This window comes from Heloderma suspectum, chromosome 10, assembly GCF_057233095.1.
Source record: "Heloderma suspectum isolate Gila_16-S chromosome 10, 16-S_ref, whole genome shotgun sequence".
In the NCBI taxonomy this organism is placed as follows: domain Eukaryota; kingdom Metazoa; phylum Chordata; class Lepidosauria; order Squamata; family Helodermatidae; genus Heloderma; species Heloderma suspectum.
In genome coordinates this window covers 35,539,829-35,555,364 of record NC_139467.1, presented here as the reverse complement: position 1 = coordinate 35,555,364, position 15,536 = coordinate 35,539,829, and the positions used below count along the sequence as shown (strand labels likewise).

The 15,536-nt window shown below is 49.8% G+C and overlaps 1 protein-coding gene across 6 annotated transcripts; it reads right to left on the bottom strand.

The window, feature by feature from the left end:
- LOC146338118 (interferon alpha-inducible protein 27-like protein 1) lies at positions 1 to 15,354 on the bottom strand. Of its 6 annotated transcripts, XM_084815945.1 has the most exons (5): positions 15,020 to 15,354; positions 11,501 to 11,563; positions 9,322 to 9,483; positions 7,576 to 7,722; positions 1 to 1,679 (listed from the first exon to the last, which is right to left on the bottom strand). In XM_084815945.1, the coding sequence occupies exons 1-4, from the start codon at positions 15,120 to 15,122 to the stop codon at positions 7,616 to 7,618; spliced, it is 435 nt and encodes a 144-aa protein (XP_084672071.1). In that variant the 5' UTR covers positions 15,123 to 15,354; the 3' UTR covers positions 1 to 1,679; positions 7,576 to 7,615. The 6 variants fall into 6 exon arrangements, with proteins under 6 accessions (XP_084672071.1, XP_084672073.1, XP_084672069.1 ...); XM_084815947.1 differs by lacking the exon at positions 11,501 to 11,563; XM_084815943.1 differs by lacking the exon at positions 15,020 to 15,354 and having other exon boundaries at positions 11,501 to 11,806.
- Between the last annotated feature and the right edge of the window lie 182 nt (positions 15,355 to 15,536).

Sequence of the window (15,536 nt, the reverse complement as noted above, 5' to 3'; positions counted from 1 at the left end):
CACCTTCAAGACGTACAGTGTTTTATTACTAAGGCATGAGCTTTCGTGGGCTAAACCCACTTCGACAGATGCAAGAATAGATAGAAACAAGATGGAAAAGTCAGTTACAGGCAGGTAGAAAGCAAACATTCCATTTCAATTTAAAGAGACACCTAGAATATTACAGAAAGCAAACTGCAAGATAGGACTCATCTACTCAGACAACACTATCACTGGACCAAACGGCTGCAGACATACCATCAGGGGATCATACAACTACACATCCTCAAACGTGGTATATGTCATCAAGTGTCAGAAATGCCCTTCTGCCATGTACCTAGGCCAAACTGGACAGTCCTTACGCAGGAAAATAAATGGGCACAAACTGGACATTTAAAAACGTAACATTGACAAATCTGTAGGGGAGCATTTCAACCTTCCAGGTCATTTCATACCACAGACTAACTCAGCTGCCCCATTTGAATCTTATGGTCCATGGCCCTGATGGAGATATTAACAAATCAGGTTAAGGAGCAATCCTATGTCCCCTAGACTGTGTCTGGGGGACACAAGATTTTACCATTTCTGGGCTCCCAGGTTGGAACCAGGGCTCCAGTCTCAGAGCCCAGAAACCATGCTCCCCGCACCCTCCCCTGTACCCCTCATACCCAGCGCGGTTCTCTCCGTGCCAGCTACGTCTCCACACTCAGAAATGAAGCACAGAGATGGGGAAAAGGGGGCAGTCCCAGGGGCGCAGAGAGGAAGAGATTGTGGAAGCTGCATTATACAGCTTCCTATGTACTGCATGGCTCCCCCCACCCCTGCTCCAAAACTCCCTGGCTAGACAGGCAAAATCGCCTGTCTAGCCAAAAGTGCCAGGGCGGCTGGAGCACAGAGGCAAGGATTGCCTCCATGCTCAGGTCGCCCTGCATTGGGTAGTCCTCAACCTCCGAGTTTGGAGGCTGGGAAAACGTAATGAGATATAGTGTGTCCTGTCTCCATAGGATTTGTACCCTTAAGACTACAAAGGTCTGAAAACTATAAGGATAGCTTCTACAAACATTGGGCAGCTTTCATACATTTTACAAATAATTCAGTCAATATAGAACTGGCATACTCGCATGGATCCTGTTGGAATCATTGGTCTAAATGAATGAAAATAATTGATAATGATTTACAAGGGGGGGCAAGAGGCTGTTTAAATTTCATAGAAACTTGGAATCCTGAAATGAAATTGAAAAATAATTCAGTTCTAGGAATGTAATGTACCCAGTGGTTGTTTTGTTTTTATGTTGTTGGTTTATATGTTTATAATGAATCAGTATGTATTATATCAGTTTTTTTATGAAACTCAATAAAACTATTTTGGGGAAAAAAAGAAAACACAACCTTTGTTGTGTGAAAATCTTTGAACAAATCTTTGAACGAATTTGATCTGATTGAACCGAAACTAATGAACAGAATACAAACACCAAGAACAGCAAGATGAGCTTGAGGCTTAAAAAAAAAATTAATTAATCCAGCAAATCATATTTTGCCTGTTCTATGCCCCTCATTATGTGGGTGCAATGCAGAGAAAGTTAGGGCATGCAGAAGTCCCACTGGACTGGGTGATAAAAAGAGAAGGGTGCCTCGACAAATGAAGATAATGACTGACACCACCCTTCTCTAGAGTGCTCCCATTGTGGATCTGAAGGCATCTGCAAGCAAGGCAGAAAAATAATGGTTACGTTTATTATTCATTATCCTTCTCTCTGTCCCATCAGCCACGACAGCTAGACTGGTGGGGACGAGGGAGAGGGCCTTTTCTGTGGTAGCCCCCACTCTGTGGAACTCCCTCCATAGGGAACTCCGCCATGCCCTCTCTTTAATGAGCTTCCGCCGCGCATTAAAAACATGGTTGTTCAGGCGGTCTTTGGGGTGGGTTACGGTATTTTAGAAAAATTTTTTACTGTAGAATTTTATTGCTTTAAACTGTTTTATTATATACTTTGTACATCGCCCAGAGTGGCTGGGTGAGCAGCCAGATGGGCAAGTAATAAATTTAATAAATAAATAAATTATAAATAACGATACCCCACCTTCCATGGAACCATGCCCGGGGCAGCTATCAGAGCTGTTACCTGGTTGAAACCAATCAATGAACCGATTCAAAGAAATATTGAAGAACTGCCAGTATTTTGAAGCAATTCCATGAAGATTATTTTACCTTCAAAAATAAATAGGCATCCTTAGTTCCTCGGGAAATCACATTACAAGCATGGCCTAGTCCAAGAGAATTAATTGCCAGCCTGGATGATTTGAATAGGGATGGCGGAGAATTTCTCCCCGAAACTTCGGGGGGCCGAGCGCCAACATGTTCGGCCCCCCGAACAAGTTTCGGGGAGAAATTCTCCGCACCCCCCCGCCCCCTGCACACCCCCCCGGGACGGGACTTACCTTTGCCGAATGTCCCTCCCGGCGGTGGGTCCGGCCGGCAGTTCGGCGGGTGTTCGTCCGGGGCGGGAGCAGCAGCCGGTCTTTTGACCGGCTGCCGCCGCCGCCATTGCAATAAAAGAAAAACAAAAACGCCCCCGTGATAGGCTACGTGACGATTAACGTAGCCTATCACGGCTAGATCTGCAAAGTCAGCCATGATAGGCTACATACATCGTCACGTAGCCTATCACGGGTGACTTAAAAAAAAAAAAAAGCGCGTACGGATAATGGCGGCCCCCATAGGGAGCCGCCATTCCCGTTCCTTATTTGGTCGCTGTAGTCTACGTAAAGATTTACGTAGACTACAGCGACCAAATAAGGAACACGAATGGCGGCTCCCTATGGGGGCTGCCATTTGCGTACGCGCTTTTTTTTTAAAGTCACTCGTGATAGGCTACGTGACGATTAATGTAGCCTATCACGGCTGACTTTGCAGATCTAGCCGTGATAGGCTACGTTAATCGTCACATAGCCTATCACAGGGGCGTTTTTAAAAAAAAAAAAAACTTTCGCGTTCGCGGCCGGGCGAGGCGCCTCCTCCCCGGCCTGAATTTCGGCCGGGCGAGGTGGGAAGCCTCCCCCCCCCCGGCCTGAACTTTGCGGGGGGAGCAGCGAAGCGCCTCCCCCCCACCGTGAACAAGCTTCGAGGACAGGTAAGTGACTTTCGTCCACCCCTAGATTTGAATCGGCAATCGCTTAAGAGGACACTGCCCCTCAGTGGCCAAATATGTGAACTGACACCATCCCTCTATTTCAGCCTTCCCCAACCTGGGGCCCTCCAGAGGTGTTGGACTACAATTACTATGTTGGCTGGGAGTGATGGGAGTTGTAGTCCAACACCTCTGGTATTTTCCCCAGGTTGGGAAAGGCCCCAGGCTGCTCTACTGTATATGTTCGCTTACCACAGGAGTGGGGAACATGCTGTTGGCCTCCCAACTCCCATCAGCCCTAGCCAGCATGGCCAGTGGTAAGAGATGATGGGAGTGGTAGTCCAACATCTGGAGGGTCACAAGTCCCCACCTCTGGCTCAGCATGCTATGATGCTCATCTGTAGCCCCCTTCACTCATTACTCGTGTGAAGAGGTTGCAGACATAGAAGGGGCATTGTCTCTGGTTGTGCAGCCCTCCGTCCTGGCCCCTCCATGTCCATACAGGGAGATCTGTCTGTCTGTCTGTCTGTCTATCAATCACATTTTTCCTCCAAGGAACCCAAGGCAGCTTACACAATCCTCCTCCATGTTATCCTCACAACAACAACCTAGGCTGAGAGTCTGTGACTGGTCCAAAGTCACCCAGTTCCATGCCCGAGTGGGGACTAGAACCCAGATCTCCTAGTTCCCAGTCCAACACTCTAACCACTATACCACACTGTCTTTCTGTGATCTACACAGGGTAGCCTATGTGCACAGAGCTCCACACCCTTAGGCTCGCCTGCTCTGTGTATGGACCTCAGGAGAGCAGGATTTGGGAGCTGCATGACATCAGGGAAAGAAGTATGGAAATGCCGGTTCCCCTTAGGGATGTATGAGAATTTCATTTTTGCTCACAGAACATGCCAGCATGCCCTGTTCGAAGCCCCAAATGCAAGCACGAGCCTGGCAAAAATGTTCACAAACTGAACATGTGCTTGCATTTGATTTGCACAACTTTCCCAGTTGGATTTGTGCAAATTTCCTAATTTGCACAAATGTCCCCCGCAGCCTGAATTGGCCCCACTTTAGTCTATGAAGGAAAGTTGTGGAAATTAGGACATTTGCGCACATTTCACATTTGATCGCTGCTTGATTTGCACCATTTTCCCATTCATGCAGAGCAAGCTGCGACTGCAAACAGAAATTGGGCATGACACAAGCGGCAAGACAATGGTCGAAGAATCCGAACTATCTCGAACATCTTAACTATCTCGCTTGTTTGCCCATCCTTAGGCCACCTTCACTTGAGTAATGCATCTACCTAGACAAACCTCCTCACGCATTCAAGCAGGGGTGTTGGTAGGCCTGGGCCCATGGGGCCCAATCCCTGAATCTATTTCTCAGGGCACCAGATCTATTCCACAGAGACCTAAGCGTCCACTGGGGCCAGTGGAAGAGTTTTTTCCCCCCTCAGACTAATTGCCATGCAGGGGGCAATTTTCAAGGGAGACTACAGCTGGGGAGGGGTGAACTCTCCACTTCCTGCATGCTGCAAAATCCCCCCCCCCTTCCTGCCATGGCAATTAAATCTAGGTTTTAAAAAATCCATTGGTTTGGGCTGATCTAGGTCAGGATGCGAATTTAATTGAATAATTTGTTTTGTTTGAAATGAGAAACTAATTGCCTGGCTTTGGCTCCTGTGAAATCTAAATGATTCCTAGTGATTATTTCTAAATTTGCATCTACAGATATACATAAGCATATGCAGATTTTGTGCAGACTTCTGTCTGGTCCCCAAATCTTTTAAGTGCCTAGGAATGCCCCTGCATTCAAGAATGCACGAGAGGGCCACAGAGCCACGCAGAGTAGCCCCAAACTAGTGAATCCACAATTAATAAACGGGACCCAGCCACCAAAAGTAAGGCAGGTGGTATCAGGGAGAGACATGTGTATTGGGATTAATTATTATTTGTTTATATGTAATTATATGTAATTATTTGTTTCGACTGGGAGGGACTGCTGTCAATATTATAGCATATATAGTTTGGAGATCAAGATTGAACATCCATGAAAATGGTGTAAGGGAAACCTGGGAAGTCCAGACAGAGCTGAAGGGAAAGCTGTGCAGGTCACAGGGGTGGAGTGTGTTGGGAACCTACCGGAAGATGAATTGTACTTCAAGGAGCCAGGTGTGACCTGTCACAGCTTCTCTTCATGCCTTTACTCCTGAGAAAAAAGCTTGGACACAGCAGCTCCTAGAAGCTGCCAAGCTATAGGGCTGCTTGCTATGAGCAGCCATGGGAATATCCCTTTAAGCAGAGACTGCTAGGACTGGGTGGTGATGCTGCGTTTCCCACAATCAGCACAGGTGGGATGGACTAAGCCTACAGGACAGACTGTGCAAGGCCCTGCTAATGGACCATAAAAGACTGCTGGAGAAACAGGAAGGGAAGTTGCCAGCGGAGGCTTGGTGTGAGAGTCCATGACCAAAAGCTGCTGGCTTCCCTACTGCCTTTCTCCTTCTTGCCGCTGGGATTCCAGACCACTGAAGCCGGAGAGGTGCTGTGGCTACAACCTGGAAAGAGACCCAGTCCACCAAGGGAAAGAAGGTGTCATGCCTTTGCCCAGGGGGCACACCATAATTTGGGACCGGTTGAATGATTTGCTGGTGTTCATATATGCCATGGATAAAACCCAGTGGGTATATTTGTAATATTTCTGTTGGCCAATAAAGCCTTAGGACAACTGCCTGCCTTGATCTGCCTTACGTTGGATCAAAAAACATCAAAAATCAAGAACCAAATCACTTTGGCAATACATGTTTCAGTGATAGTAGCACCCTACCCCTGGAGTGACCATGTGTGTGTATGTGTCTCACCTGGAGCCTCTTTAGCTATCATTCTGGCATCAGGCAGTGAACACTTCATTTGGCCGGGCTTTAAAGTAAGACTAACTTTTAACATTTTTAGTTATTTTAAGTTTCTGTGAGATTTGCTTTATTTTTTATGCTGTGCTGTTTTATATTTCTGGGTTGTTGTTTTACTTTCGTAAGCTGCCTTAGGTATGCCAATTGGCCCCTTAAGGATGGGATATAAATTTCAGAACTTTTTTTTTTACCTCCCCCATGTCTGACGGTTCTCCTTCAGAATCTGAACTGCTATCCAACTCCCTGCGCTCAGAAACACTCCTGACACCTGGAAGGTGGGACGTCCTGCCCAGTTAATTTCCCCCCAGCAGTGAATGGCCCCTTCCCGCACTTCTCTTTAGTGCACATTTCCTTGACATGGCCAACTGGTGACCATTTTGGCTGTGTACTGTGGCAAACAACAGTAAGAGATCCAGAAGAATCATCCTGATGACAGCAAGGAGGAGGAGGGAGAGACAGTTTGGGAATCTCAGAAAGCCATTTAGTCTTTGAAATGAGCCCAGTTATATGGTGCTGGCCCTGTTTCCTGCCTCCTAGCTGAGCAGAGCAGAGCAGAGCAGAGGAAGCTGGTCTAGGGGCTATACAAGCGAGCAAGCTCCCAAAGAGCAAACAATCAGAGAGAGCCAACAGGGAGAGCAAACAGCAGTTTGCCCGGGGAGGTCAAGCAGGAGGCCCCTAACATTTTTTTAAGTTCTTTTTCTTGTAACACACACTTCCATACCACTGGGACTCTGTTGTTAACCTCCAGTGAATAGAGGACAAAGCACAGGCTATCCAACTATAATCAGAAAGCCAGAAACATAGAGACTATGGAAGGAAAAGACTCTTTGGTGGTGGTGACCTGCAAAGTCTGTGCAATGTTCCTCTTTCGGGAGAAGACTGAGCCAAAGTAGGAATTGAGCACTTCTGCCTTTTCTTTGTCATCTGTTATCATTTTGCCATCCTTATTAAGTAGCTGAAACACCATTTCTTTGCTCTGTCTTTTACTATGCACATATCGGAAGAAAGCCTTTTTGTTGCCTTTAGCATCCCTCGCTAACTTCTGCTCGTTCTCCGCTTTAGCCTTCCTGACGCCATCCCTGCAATTCTGCGCTACCTGCGTGTACTCTTCCTTTGTAGCTTGGCCTTCCTTCCACTTCCTATATCTGTCCTTTTTTGTTTTCAGGTCACCTCTAAGCTTTTTGTGAAGCCACATTGGCTTCTTCCGTTGTCTTCCACCTTTTTTTTCTTGTTGGAATTGTTTGTAATTGTGGCTATAGAATTTCCTTTTTTAAAAACTCCCATCCATCTTGGACTCCTTTTCTCATTAGATTCGCTTGCCATTGGACCTTACTTATTATTGTTCTGAGTTTATTAAAATTGGCTTTCCTAAAATCCTTCCTTGACAAACAACAATAGAAAAACAGGCAGAACTCTGGTTAATTCCCAAAGGCCAAAAGAAAAACAACAACAAAAAGCCAGCAGGGAGAAGACTGTGCTACCTTCCCTTGGAAAGGAGTTCCACAGCATTGGGGCCACTACAGAAAAGGCCCCATTCTGATGGAGACTAATCTAGCCTACCCATAAGATGGCACCCAGAGCAGGCCCCCATCAGCAGATCTTAAGTCCTGGGGAAGGCTTTCTTCTTGAAAGCACCAATGGCTGCCCCAGCACTGGCAGTCGCAGCTGTCACGCCAACTTTGGTCCCCAGTGCAAGTCCTGCTGCACCTGCAAATAAAACAAGGCAGTCACTATACTACTCCATCTGCCCCCCCAGCACTTCCTGCAGCGGTGAAGTCACAACTCCTGCTCACTGATGCAATTGGCTGGAGCAAACCCACAAATGGATACAAACCATTGTTCCTTCCCACCACCTCTTCTTTTCAGAGAAACTGCCCCCACCCCCAAAAGAGGAGGTAAGTGGGAAGTGTCAGGAGTGCCCTAGCTGCCTCTTGCAGTCCGCACCAATAGCCAACTCAGGACACAGATGATGAGGAATTCTTTCCGAGACTTTATTCCTTTATGACTCTTTCAGATACTAATCACTAGCGACAAAGCAAGGAATAGCACTGGGGAATAAATAAATAAATAAATAAAGACAGCAGAGTAGCCTAAGCTCCAGGTAAGGCAGTTGGTCCCCATTTGAAGGAGAACCACGGGAAGACCCTGAACTTATGGGCTATGGAGAGATCCTCCCTCTTTCCCTTGGGTCCTCGGGATGCGACCGTTGTTTGAGCGCCAAACGAGCGGAACGCCTTCTTTCGGTGCCCTCCATCTGTTGTCGCTCCCTGCGTCTGCGCCCAGTGTCCAGCAAGCCCCCCTCCAGCGCTCTCTCACTGCCAGGGTCACTATCTCTCCCAGGAATGCTGGCAGGAGGAATCTCTGCCAGCTGCTGTGCTTGTGAGAGATGAGCGAGCTCCTCTCCCACGGATTGCTGTTCTTCCTCAGAATCAGAACTGCTCTGGGGCTCTATGGGCTCAGTTTCCACCCTGACAGGAAGGAAGACGTGGCATTTGGAAGACTTGTGTTGAAAACACAGTAACCCCATGTCCACCACAAGGTATAGCTTCACCTTGAGAAAAGCTGTCTGTACTGGCAACCAAGGTAAATGCAGGAGAAACAAAGAAGCCTCTCTTCCTCTCACATAGCTTGCTGGCTAACGTCCTTCCTTTCTCTCCTTCCGCTCTAACCCGAGAGGGGGAGGGGGGGAGAGGGGGAGAGGGAGAGACCCTTTCTTATCACCCCATTAAAAATGTCCTGAGCACCTGGTGATTGCTCCCGGCTTGGGATTGGGCAGTGGATCATGCTGGCAGTCTTCCATTTAATTCAAAGCAACTGGGACATTTTAGGATCAACATCTGAGGCCCTCCTCCGAGTGCCTTATCTGAGGGAGATTCAGAGGATGACAATGAGAGAGAGGGTCTTCTCGGTGGTGGCCCCCCGACAGTGGAATGCTCTCTCCAGTGAGGTCCGCCTGGTGTCAACCTTGTCATCTTTTCGGTGCCTGGTTAGGATTTTCCTCTACTCCCAGGCCTTTGAAGGCATAGGACAAGAGTTCTTAATTTAGTTGTTTTATCAGATCTTGTCATTTTTTAACTTTAGCTGTTTTAAATTGTTTTTACTCTTTTTATGTTTTAACCCCTGCTGTAAGATGACTTGGGTCTAATAAGTGTCTAATAAATAAATAAAATAAATAAATAGGCTTGTTTTCAGCTCCAGTGTATTGGGGGCAGGGGGAGGAACAAGTCTCTGAGCGGGTTTTGGGGTTCAGGTTTTGTTCAACTTCCTAAAAGAAAGGGTTTAGCTTTCGTGATCTGGCAGCCTTACCAATGGACTGGAGAACTGACACCGTGCTCCCTGCTGCTACTGCTCCTCCATTGGCGATGGCTGAGGCCGACATCATCTTGGCAGCAAGAGACGCGGCTGCGATGCCTCCGCTGGTGAACCCCACTGCTCCGACCAACGCTGGGACCGCAAGGACGGTGATGCCTGAATTGCAGGAGCCAAACAGAGAATTGGATCGATCTGGGGTCTAATGTCTCATGTTTTGTCAGGTGCGTGTGTGCCAGTGCCATGCATTAAGGGGCCAGCTGTTAGGTCTGGGGCAGAGCCAGGATGCGGAAATATGAAAAGCAGAGCTAGGCCAAGGAAGGGGTTGATGCAGTGGAGGCCAGTGGCTCCAATGTCAGTGGGGCGGTGAATCCACTCCGGGTTTCAGTCAGAACTCTAAAGGAGCTATCAAAGGTGCAGACTCCTTTAGAGTTCTGACTGAAACCTGGAGTGGATTCACTGCCCCACTGACATCGGAGCCACTGGCCTCCCCTGGGTTGATGCAGCCACAGGACACCAGTGTACAGAAGGGCAAAGAGACAGAGTTGTGGCTTTCCCTGTACAGAGCCTATGGGTCCAACCCTGCACAGTACCGGCACGTCGCTTCTGAGGTTTCGGCAAATAGGTTACAGAGCAGTTTGCAGTGGTCTCCTGTTGGCTGTGCAGAAGTAATTGGGGCACAGATTATTTGTTAAAGGGGATGTATAGACGGGGCGTGGGTATCAGGGTGGAAACTGAGCCGATAGAACCCCAGAGCAGTTCTGATTCTGAGGAGGAACAGCAATCCGTGGGAGAGGAGCCCGCTCATCCCTCACAGGCACAGCAGCTGGTAAAGATTCCTCCTGCCGGCATTCCTGGGATAGATAGTGACCCTGGCAGTGAGAGAGTGCTGGAGGGGGGCTTGCTGGACACTCGGTGCAGACGCAGGGAGCAACGACAGCTAGAGGCGCAGCGCTCGTTTGGTGCGCGAGCAACGGTCGCGTCCCGAGGACCCAAGGGAAAGAGGGAGGAACTCTCCCTAGCCCATAAGTTCAGGGTCTTCCCGTGATTCCCCTTCAAACGGGGACCAACTGCCTAACCTGGAACATAGGCTACTCTGCTGTTCCTTGCTTAGTTGCTGGTGATTAGCATCTGAAAGAGTCATTAAGTTGTAAAAGGATTAAAGCCTTGAAAAGAATCCTTTTGTCTGTGTCTTGAGTTAGCTAGTGGAGTAGACTGAAAGAGGCCGCCAGGGCGCTCCTGACAGTAGAGCGGGGGGGGGGGGTGTATAGACAGGTCAGGAGCTGCTGCTTTCTCTACTGCCACAGCTCAAGCAAATCAAACGCCAGTTCAATCGTTTGTCTTGCTGCTTCCCCCATGTTTTTCTGATGAACTAGCCACCGTTTTTAATGTCTTCTTTTATTATTGTTTTTAAAAAAGGAAGATGCCATGAATGTGCAATCAATTGAATTGTTTATTCAGATGATTGTACATCCATGGCACCTTCCTTTTTAAAAATAATATGGAAGGGGAACAACTTTTTAAAATGTTGCAATAGTACTTTGAGGGTGGGGAGGAAAGGGAGGAAGTGGGTTATTCACTTCACCAATTCCCAGCCATTTAGCAATGTGAAAAAAGGGCTTAACTGAACGCAAGTGACAGGAGAGAAGGAGGATCCCCTAAATTATTGGCCTACTAGAGCTGGATTTTTATTTCGGAGACTCAACCTGGGTTGCACACTTGCAAACCCCTGTGCTGGTCATGCATGATGAGTAAGCATCCTCCTGCATTTAAACATGGTAAATGGTATCTTTTGGGAGGAGCCTTTGACCATTCAGTGAAGACTCCAATCCTATGTATTTACCTCAGAGTAAATATTATCTGGCTGCCACTTCATCAGTCTAGTCACTTACAGCCTCTCTCATGAAGGTTCCCCCTCCCTCAGCCATCACCACCAGCAGCCATTCCAGCAGGTTGTACTAAGGGGGAAGTGAGACCATTCCACCAGCCTTGCTGAAAGAATTTTTTTCCTTTCTTCCTTCCCCATCCCTTTTTCCATGTGTGTTGTGGGGTTTTTTTTAGATTGTAAGCCTATGAGCTGGGGCTGTCTGCTTTCACTGATTATTTGTAAGCCACACTGGGAGCCGTTTTGGCTGAGAGTGGCATAAAAATACTTCAAACAAACAAACAAACTTACCGACTCCCACGCCTGCTCCAATCATTGCTCCCTTTCCCATGCTAATCAATTTTCCCCGAGTCTCTGAAAGGTTGAGGAAGAAAGACTCCTTGTAGAAGACAGCAAATTCCCACCCCACAGACTCCAGCCTGTATACCCAGGCGGACAAAGCTGGGACAGATCCAGCCCATCTGCCCAAGCCTTGGTGACACACTCCAGGTTGCCCCTTCATCCAGAACTAAATTGTGGATGAGAGCTGTTTTATTATGGAATGATCTGGCATTTATAAGGCTAGAGGGGAGGATAACAGGACAACCGAAAGTATAAGGGATCGTTCTCAGACGTCTTACTGCTCTTTTCCTCAACTGCCTAGTCCAACCCCCTGTACAACATCTCCCTCTACTTGTGCTTTCTAGGACAGCGAACTGAAGACACAGTCAGATTAAAAGATAAGAGGGTTGAAGTGCACAAGTTAAAGTGCAGTGCAATTAATCACATTAAAGTGCCAAGAAATAAAGTGCGCTCAGCTCAAAGCTAAGAACCCTACCAGTACATTACAGAGCGTGTAGTTAGAGATCAGGCTAAGACAGGCTGTAATAATTATTGGGGTAGGCACTAGACTTCATTATCATGTAGCAAAAAGCAATTATGGTAACTAAAAGGATCAAGGGGCTGGAGCATCTCCCCTACGAGGGAAGGTTACAACAGCTGGGCTTGTTGAGCTTAGAAAAAAGGAGGGTCAGGGGAGACATGACAGAGGTGTAGAAATTATGCATGGTGTGGAGAATGTGGATAGGGAGACATTTTTCTCCCTCTCTCAAAATAGCAGAACCCAATGGGGTCATCCCACGGAGCTGATTGGTGGGAGGTTCAGGACCGATAAAAGGAAGGGCTTCTTCACACAGCGCAGAGTCAAACTATGGAACTCACTACCACAGGATGCCGTGACGGCCACCAATTTGGATGGCTTTAAAATTCCTGGAGGAAAAGGCTATCAATGGCTACTGGTCCTGATGGCTATGTGCTACCTCCAGTACCAGAGGCAGTGAGCCTGCATACATCAGTTGCTGGGGAACATGGGCGGGAAGGTGCTCTTGCACTCGTGTCCTGCTTGGGGGTTCCTGGTCGACAGCTGGCTGGCCACTGTGTGAACAGAATGCTGGACTAGATGGACCCTTGGTCTGATCCAGCAGGGCTCTTCTTACATTCTTACGGTAACCTCCTAACTTCTGCTCTGCTGTCTCCTGCTCAGTTGAGTAACCTTTCCTCAAAAACTCTCCTGACTCAGGAATCCATCCAAGACCTAACTTACTCATTTCAAGGGTGGGCCACTTGGGGCCCTCCAGATGTTGTTGGACTGCAACACCCATCAGCCCTGGCCAAGATAGCCAGTGGTGAGAGCTGATGGAATTTGAAGTGCAACAACATCTGGAGGGTCCCAAGTAGCCCACCCCTGCATTAAGTCTTCTCAGAAGAATGTGCCCGTGCTCTCTGGGCCACCTCTGTATGCGGTTTACTGCCCACCTTTCGCCAACTGGACCCACTGAGAGTGTAGGCTGTAGACCCCAACCCCCAGAACTTTACACAAAGCCAAATGAAACTGTCCAGTGAGGAAGGGTCTCTCCAGCTGGATGATGGCACTGCAGGGCCAGCAAGGGATGCACTGCAGCCTCAGGAACATGGTGGCACACAGGCTGATGAAACCATCCGGTCGGGTAGAGTGTCTCCTGCTGGCTGACGACACTGCTGCCCCTTCTCCGCTCTCTCCCACCAGCACAGCTTAGGAGGAGCAGGGAGCAAAACTCTGCTCCTCCTTAGGCATAATCAGAAAAGGAATTCAGAATAAACCTGCCAATATCACACTGCCCTTATACGAAGCTATGATGTGGCCACACTTGGAATGCTGTGTACAGTTCCAGTCACCATACCTAAAAAAAGATGTTGTAGAGCTGGAAAAAGTGCAGAGGAGGGCAACTAAAATGATCAAGGGACTGGAGTATCTCCCCGATGAGGGAAGGTTACAACAGCTGGGCTTGTTTGGCTTGGAAAGAAGGAGGGTCAGGGAGACATGGCAGAGGTCTACAAAATTATGCATGGTGTGGAGAAAGTGGATAGGGAGACATTTTTCTCCCTCTCTCAAAATAGCAGAACCCAATGGGGTCCTCCCATGGAGCTGATTGGTGGGAGATTCAGGACAGATAAAAGGGCGGGCTTCTTCACACAGCACAGAGTCAAACTATGGAACTCGCTACCACAGGATGCAGCCAATGTGGATGGCTTTAAAAGGGGGTTGGACAAATTCCTGGAGAAGGCTATCAAGGGCTACTGGTCCTGATGGCTACGTGCTACCTACAGTACCAGAGGCGGTAAGCCTGTGTACATCAGTTGCTGGGGAACATGGGCGGGAGGGTGCTCTTGCACTCGTGTCCTGCTTGGGGGTTCCCGGTTGACAGCTGGTTGGCCACCGTGTGAACAGAATGCTGGACTAGATGGACCCTGGGTCTGATCCCACAAGGCTCTTCTGATGTTCTTTCTTGTGTTCTTCACAGTAAAAAAACCTCACCTGCTGGTCTGGCTGCTGCAATTGCTGCCTTCTCTCTTCTGACCACACTGGGCCAGCAAGATACACCCTCCAGCCCCAGCACCTTGGCGCACAGCAGGATGAAACCTCTCCTCTGCAGGTCTGGCTGCTGCGTCTTGTGCTTGTTGTTGGATGCCAACCTCCATCATCCCCAGTCGGTATGGCCAATGGTCAGGGATGATGGGAGCTGTATGGCAATACCAACACAAGGCCTGACGTTGGCAAAGGCTGGCACGGACAGCCAGGGTGGTGTAGTGGTTAGAGTGCTGGACTGGGACTCAGGAGGCCTGGATTCAAGTCCCCACTTGGCCACGAAGCTCACTAGGTGACTTTGGGCCAGTCACTGACTCTCATCCTGACCTACCTCACAGGGTTGTTGTGGGGATAAAATGGAGAGGAGGAGAGCCATGTGAGCTGCCTTGCGTTCCTTGCAAGAGGAAAAAAGGTGGGATATAAATGCAATACATTCCAGGGGTTCCTCCTCCTCTGTCTCTCCCCACGCTAAGCCTGGCGGGCTGTTTGCCCCTCCCTGCAGCAAGATGGGCTTTCCCTTGGCACAGCAAGGCACTCGGAGCCGGCCCTGGCCGGGCCCTTCCCTAGGGCCCCCAGGGGACAGCTGGGCTTTCGACTCGGCTCTCCTAGGGCTCAGCCCTGGAACACGCGAGAGGAAGAATGCAGTGCCCCTGAGCACGTGCAGAGTGCATTCCCTCATTACAGAGGAGCCCCCACCTCTCAGGCGCTGGGGAAGAGGTTTCGGGAAGACGGGAGGGGGGATTTCGGGGGAGCGGGGGCAAACGTCAGCCTTGCCTAGGGCTTCAGCACGGAGCGAGGGGGAGGTGCGCGCGAGCCCCCGCTCCGCTTTGCCGCGGTCAGCATCCCCCCCCCACCCCGCACAACCCATCCCTGCCCCCCCCCCCACTGAAGAAACGACAAACTACGTCCCCCTGCAACGGGCGTACCTGAAGGGAGGGCAGAGCCCTTCGCCGGTCTGAACGCCAAGCGTCGCGCGGGGGCCCAAACTGGGGGCGGCGCAGGGCGCAGCACGCGCGTGAAAAGCTGCATCGCGGCGCGAGGAGCGGAGGAGCCCGCGCAGGGGGGCTTGGGGGGAAGCAGGGGGGGCGCCGGCGGGGGCTCGCGGGGCTTTTTTCGGTCTCAGCGCGCGCCCTGAGCGGGCGTCAGGTGGAGCCGGAGAACCAAAGCGGGGGGCTCCGCAGGGAAGACACGGGCGGACGGCCTCTTTGGCCGCGGGCCGCCCGCTCCGCTGCCCAGCTCCCCGCCTGTCCTCCGCAGCTCTGGCACGAAGCGCCGCCTCCCCGCCCCGCCCCGCGAAGCCGATTCCTCGCCAAGAACCGCGCGCTGCTCCGCTCCGCGAGCTTCTCCGGCTGGGGAGCGCAGGGCGAGCCAGCGGCGGCAGCTCTCCGCCTCTGCCTTTCTCTCCCCGCTCTGGACTACAAATCCCAGCAAGCTGCGGACGCG